This window comes from Lynx rufus, unplaced genomic scaffold (genome assembly GCF_022079265.1).
Source record: "Lynx rufus isolate CCGP_SWC_20201006 ecotype Redwood Valley unplaced genomic scaffold, mLynRuf1.p SCAF_4, whole genome shotgun sequence".
NCBI lineage: Eukaryota > Metazoa > Chordata > Mammalia > Carnivora > Felidae > Lynx > Lynx rufus.
The window spans coordinates 9435456-9441252 of record NW_025814856.1 but is presented as its reverse complement, the minus strand read 5'-3'; the positions used below and the strand labels follow the sequence as shown (position 1 = coordinate 9441252).

At 67.3% G+C, this 5797-nt stretch overlaps 1 protein-coding gene across 1 annotated transcript; it reads left to right on the top strand.

Annotated features, from left to right (window-relative positions):
- Positions 1 to 3297: 3297 nt before the first annotated feature.
- PTGER1 (prostaglandin E receptor 1) lies at positions 3298 to 5110 on the top strand. The gene is made up of 2 exons (XM_047095092.1): positions 3298 to 4239; positions 4807 to 5110. The coding sequence occupies exons 1-2, from the start codon at positions 3298 to 3300 to the stop codon at positions 5071 to 5073; spliced, it is 1209 nt and encodes a 402-aa protein (XP_046951048.1). The 3' UTR covers positions 5074 to 5110.
- The last annotated feature ends 687 nt before the right edge of the window (positions 5111 to 5797 follow it).

The window sequence follows — 5797 nt, the reverse complement described above, 5'->3', positions numbered from 1 at the left end:
CTGCCGTTGGACCTGTGTGGCGGCTTCGGGGTGGGAGAAGGGGGTGAACCAAGGCTGGGAAAGAATGTAGCAGCTGAAATCCATCCCCTTCAGGCTCCAAATTGAATTAGGAGCCTGCCTGGGCCACCCTCCCCCCGCCCCCCACACCCGTTCTGCCTGACGAGGTTTCTGGCCGTGGGCCACCAGGCTTCCTGTCAAAGGCCGGAGCTTCTCGGCCTACTGGGGTTCAAGTCTTGCTCCCTCTTGAACGAAGCTCCCGCCACCTCAAGCCTGAGGCGAGCCGTGGGCGCAAGACCGTGGGCTACAGCCCGTCCCAGCCCGGGGCCGTGGGGAGCACCAGGGCCCGGAGGGGTGTGGAAGCCTGGCTTGGGAAAAGAAAGATGGCGGGCCCAAGATGGAGGCCTGCCAGGGCAAATGCTGTGGGCAGGAGCCCTGCCCCCCAAGACCGAGGGGAGCAGTCATGACGGAGCCCCCGCTCCTGCCCGCTCTGGACGTGTGGGGTCCGCTGGCGTCCACGGTGCACCATGTTTTGCACTGGACATAAACCCCGCGTGCTTGTTTTGACAACCCACTTCATCCTCAAGGATTTGAGTGGGGATCAAGGAAGGGGGGGTGGGGCCCTGGCCAGACCTGGAGGGAAGGGCAGGAATTGAAGCAAGGGGGGCCAGGCCAGAGGTCCCGGCAGGAATGTGTGAGCTCAGCCCGCTCCGCTCTTCCATCCCTATTTCCAACAAGAGGGTGAGGGGCCTGCCCAGGAAAGGGCAGCTGGGAGGACTGGCTGGGCCTGGGGTGTGCGCGCGGCCCGCAGTTGTGTTCTTGGGGTGGGACGGAGACGGCTGATGTTGGGGTCCCAACACCCACGGGTGCCCCCTGTGTCCGGGCTGGTAAACAGCTCGGGTCGCGCCTCCGTGTTTCGAGAGTACGACTGTGTCTCTCGGGGAGTTGGCCGTCTGTGACTCTGCTGAGGGAAGAACGTGACTGTCTCCGTGTTCCCGGGTGTCTGTGGGTGTAACTGGCGGCACCTCTGTGTGGAGGGCGGCCGAGGAGGCGCGTCTCGACGTGGCCGAGGCCGCGAGCGAGGGTGTCCCTGCGCTTTTCTGTTTGCGGGGTAGGTGTTGACCAGCTAGATCCCAGGATGTCCAGGAGGTGCAACCCATTGTGTCTTGGGTGCGTGCAGTGTACCTGTGGGCCCGTCTCGGACTGTGAGGGGGTGTCTCCGGGTGATACAGACTGTGGCTGTCTCAGTGCTGAGACTGGGTCCCGCAGCGCTAAGGGGCCTGCATTTCAGCACGTTGGGAGAAGTCTGAGCCAGTGACTGTCGGGGCATCTCTGGGGGTGACACTGTCTCAGTGAGTTCACGGGTAGGACGACAGGTGACCCCAAGGCTTTGAGGAACGTGGCTGCTGCTGTGCTGGGGACAGAGTTGACAGTATCTGATCTCAGGGTGTTAAGGGGTATGATTGTGTTGTTTTAGGATGGGAGACTGTGTGTGTGTGTGTGTGTGTGTGTCCCCTGCTTCTTAGGGCAGGAGGGGAGGTCGCCATCATGTGTCCACAGGTGGCTTGGGACTTGTGAGTCCCAGGAGATGGTCCCCTGGTCACCAGGCATCTTGGTTCCCCAGCCGGCCTTCAGCCTCCCCCACTCCCCCTCCCATGACTCGCCCGCTGGCCCTGGCTTGGGCTTTAAGCCCCTGTGTAAATAGTGGGCGGGTCTCCAGGCCAGGCTGGGCCTGATCCAAGCTGATCTGCCCGAGGCATTGCCCGCCACCGCCACCGCCACCCCCACCGCCCCAGCATCCATGAAGGCTTTGGCAGGACAGGAGCGTGTTGCTGCCTCCCAGCAGGGCTAGCCCCCACAACCTGGCCGTCTCCACGGAGGCAGTGGCACCCCCTGCAGCCGCCCCAGCCCGCCCTGGGCGATGCTCACATTTTCCAGTGTTTAGATTTTATCCACTTTATTAATGAGGCAGGCAAAAGGCCCGCGCCTGGGGGCGGGGGGTGGGGGAGGGTGGAGAGGGCTATTCCCGCCCTGCCAGGGGGAGGGAGTCATGGGGGACCAGGCCAGCTCCCCGGGAGCCCCCTTCCTGGTGGGGCAGCTGGGGTTCTGAGTGGCCGCTGCCCGTTGCCAGGAGCAGAGAGAGAGAGGTCACTGTCACCCCAGGCTCCCTGCGGGCACGAGATGGGATGGCTGAGCTGGGGAGATGGGGTGGTCGGAGAGGCCCCTGGAGGCCGGAGCGGGCAGCGGGAGGAGCCGCCCTAGGAGGGAGGGAGAGGGAGCGGCCTGCCTTCCTGCCTGCTTGCCGGAGAGCTCTGGTGCGCAGAGCTCTGGGGCGGCGCGTGCAGCCGGCAGCAGGCTATGGGGGCCTGGAGCCCCAAGCTGAGTGGGTAAGAACAGGGGGGCAAGAGTGTCCCTGGTGGGGGAGGGGGGCTTGGAAGGATGGGGCCGTGGCTACCTCAGTCTCTCTGTCCCAGGTTCTTGACCCTCAGCCCCGTCGGTCTGTCCCTGTCCGTCTTACCATCTGTCCGTCCGCCAGCAGGCAGTTCTGCCCTCTCAGCCCTCACCACCAGGGCATCCAGAGATGGGTGGTGCTGGGTCCGCCTTGAGGCCTTTGGGGCAGGGACGTGGAGCTGGCAGGAACGGCACCGTGGGGCATCCGGGCGGCGGTGGTCGGGGGTAGGGCCAGGGTGACCCAGTAACAGGTCTCTGAGGTTGCAGTGTGGGGGGGACAGGGACTGTAGGGACAGAGACGTGGCCTTGGGGAAAAGGACAACGTGGTGGGGAGAGATGTGCGCCTGGCGGCAGAGGTAGGGCTGTGAGCATCGAACGTGGGACTGGACCAAAGGTGACCTGGGGATCGTCAGGAAAGGGCAGTGAGGGCAGGTGGGCCCTGGGGTCAGAAGTGGGCCAGTGGGCATCGGACGGAGCCAGAGGCCGGGAATTGGCCGTGGTGTAAAAACGGGAGGTGGGTGCCAGCGGTGGATCTGTGAGGCCCAGAGGTGGGGACACGGACCCGGAGGAAGGCTGGAGCCGGAGGAACCGGGGTGGACAGAGCAGGCGGGGGGCAAGAGACGGGCTGATGGGGCAGAGGAGGAGAAAGGGTCGGGAATGGGGCAGTCGTGGTCACCTGGAGTTGCCACGGGCAGCGGGTGGACGGGAAAATGCCAGTGGCCTCAAATGGGTCCCGACGATCTGAGGTGGAGCCACCCGCTAGGCTCAGCTTGACGATGGCCGTTGCGCTCCTGGCCGGCCTCACCGTGCCCTCCTCTCCTCTCCCCAGCCCCACCCCCGGCACCTGACATGAGTCTCTGCGGGCCCCTCAACCTGAGCCTGGCAGGCGAGGCGACCATGTGTGCGGAGCCCGGGGCCCCCAACGCGTCGGCCGGGCCGCCGGCCGGGCGGGCGGGCGCCTCGCCGGCGCTGCCCATCTTCTCCATGACGCTGGGCGCCGTGTCCAACGTGCTGGCGCTGGCGCTGCTGGCGCAGGCCGCGGGCCGCCTGCGGCGCCGCCGCTCGGCTGCCACCTTCCTGCTGTTCGTCGCCAGCCTTCTGGCCACCGACCTGGCGGGCCACGTCATCCCCGGAGCCCTGGTGCTGCGCCTGTACGCGGCGGGCCGCTCGCCGGCCGGCGGCGCCTGCCACTTCCTGGGCGGCTGCATGGTGTTCTTCGGCCTGTGCCCGCTGCTGCTGGGCTGCGGCATGGCCGTGGAGCGCTGCGTGGGCGTCACGCGGCCGCTACTGCACGCGGCGCGCGTCTCGGCGGCCCGCGCGCGCCTGGCGCTGGCCGCGCTGGCCGCCGTGGCTTTGGCGGTGGCGCTGCTGCCGCTGGCGCGAGTGGGCCGCTACGAGCTGCAGTACCCGGGCACGTGGTGCTTCATCGGCCTGGGCCCGGCGGGCGGCTGGCGCCAGGCGCTGCTCCCCGGCCTCTTCGCCGGCCTCGGTCTGGCCGCTCTGCTCGCCGCGCTCGTGTGCAACACGCTCAGCGGCCTGGCCTTGCTGCGCGCCCGCTGGCGCCGCCGCTCTCGACGGCGTCCTCCGGCGAGTGGCCCCGACAGCCGCCGTCGCTGGGGGGCGCGCGCGCCCCGCTCGGCCTCCGCCTCGTCCGCCTCGTCCGTAGCTTCGGCCGCCGGCGGCTCCCCGGGCCGCGGCTCAGCGCGCAGAGCCCGCGCTCACGATGTGGAGATGGTGGGCCAGCTCGTGGGCATCATGGCGGTGTCGTGCATCTGCTGGAGCCCGCTGCTGGTGAGGGGCGCACACGCCCCTCCGGCCGGGCTCCTTCCTGCCCCGCCCCCCATGCCTCCCACCCTTCTCTATCCTAGGATCCCTGGGTTCTCTCTGCGTCCTCCAACCGCGGTCCCACCCCCTCGAGGCTCCGCGTGTCACGCAGCCCGCCCTTTGGTCCCTCCCTCTCATCTCCCACCCCTCCACCCAGTCCCCTTGTCTTTCTCCTGCCTGGGGTCTTTGCAGTTCACCCTACCCACTCGAGCCTCCTCCCCAGCCCCCTTCCGTCACCACGCCCCCCACCCCCCGTTTCTCTCCCCCTTCGGTCCCCTGTCTTTCGGGATACCTGGGACTTCTCTCCTTTTTTTGCTCGAGCCGCCACTCGCTGAAGGCCTTTGCTTCCGCCACACCTTCTCCCTCCTTCCGGAGCTCCTTCCCACCAGGACTCCCATTTACCCTCCCGGTGAGCCTCTGCTCCTCTTCACAGCCCCCTTACTTTCCAGCCACGCTTCATCCATCCCAGCCCCACCCTTGGCCAGCCCCCTTCTCTCACACCTGCCCCACTGCTCACACCCGCTTCTCCCGCAGGTATTAGTGGTGCTGGCTGTCGGGGGCTGGGGCTCCGGCTCCCTGCAGCGGCCGCTGTTTTTGGCTGTGCGCCTCGCTTCGTGGAACCAGATCCTGGACCCCTGGGTGTACATCCTGCTGCGCCAGGCCGTGCTGCGCCAACTGCTTCGCCTCCTGCCCCCGAGGGCCGGCGCCAAGGGCAGCCCTGCGGGGCTGGGCCTAACCAAGAGCGCCTGGGAGGCCAGCTCGCTGCGCAGCTCCAGGCACAGTAGCCTCAGCCACCTCTAGGCGCGCCAACAGCCCCAGCGGCTGAGTCAGACCATCCCGGGCCGGGCCCAGGTGGGTCCGCAGCGCTGAGCCCTCGGGGGAATAAAGCCATGTTGCGGACACGCGCAGGGCATGTGTCCGGTCGGGGCTGCAGCGCCCCTGTGACCGCGCGGGGGTGACAGAGGCGCCGCACGAACCTTCGGGGTGTGCAGTTCTGGGACTTGCCAGGCAGAGGCGCAGACACGCCAGACGCGGAGTTAGAGCTGCCGGAGCATGCGCAGAAAGCCACGGCCGCAGCCCGAGGGCCCGGGCTCCCGTCTGGAGCAGAGCGGCTGGCCGACCCAGAGCCGCCAGGGGCGCTTTTTGTCCTGCCACCGCCCGGACTGACCCCAGCAACAATTCTCTCATTGTGACCCTGAGCTCCCCCAACACATCCTCAAGGCCCTACCCCCAATCCACGCCCCATCAGGGCCTTCAAACTCCAAAGTCCCTAAACACAGCTCCGAGCCATGTCTGTCCCATCCCGGCCAACGCGCGATCCCCACTAAAGTAGCCCCGAGTCCCCACCTTCCCTTAACCCTCATCAAGCGAGCCCCATGCAAACTCAGGGCATCTCCCCATCACTCTTTATGCCCCTGGCCTCCCATCGGATCTGCCCCCCACAACTCTCCCCGCTTCCAAGCACACCCCTCTCCCCCACCCCCGCCCCATGCCAACATTACTGCACACATTAGGAGCCAGAGGA

Coding starts and splice junctions, on each gene's coding strand:
- PTGER1 (XM_047095092.1), top strand. CDS start 3,298: ATGAGTCTCTGCGGGCCCCTCAACCTGAGCCTGGCAGGCGAGGCGACC. Junction 4,240..4,806: donor TCTGCTGGAGCCCGCTGCTG/GTGAGGGGCGCA, acceptor CTTCTCCCGCAG/GTATTAGTGGTGCTGGCTGT.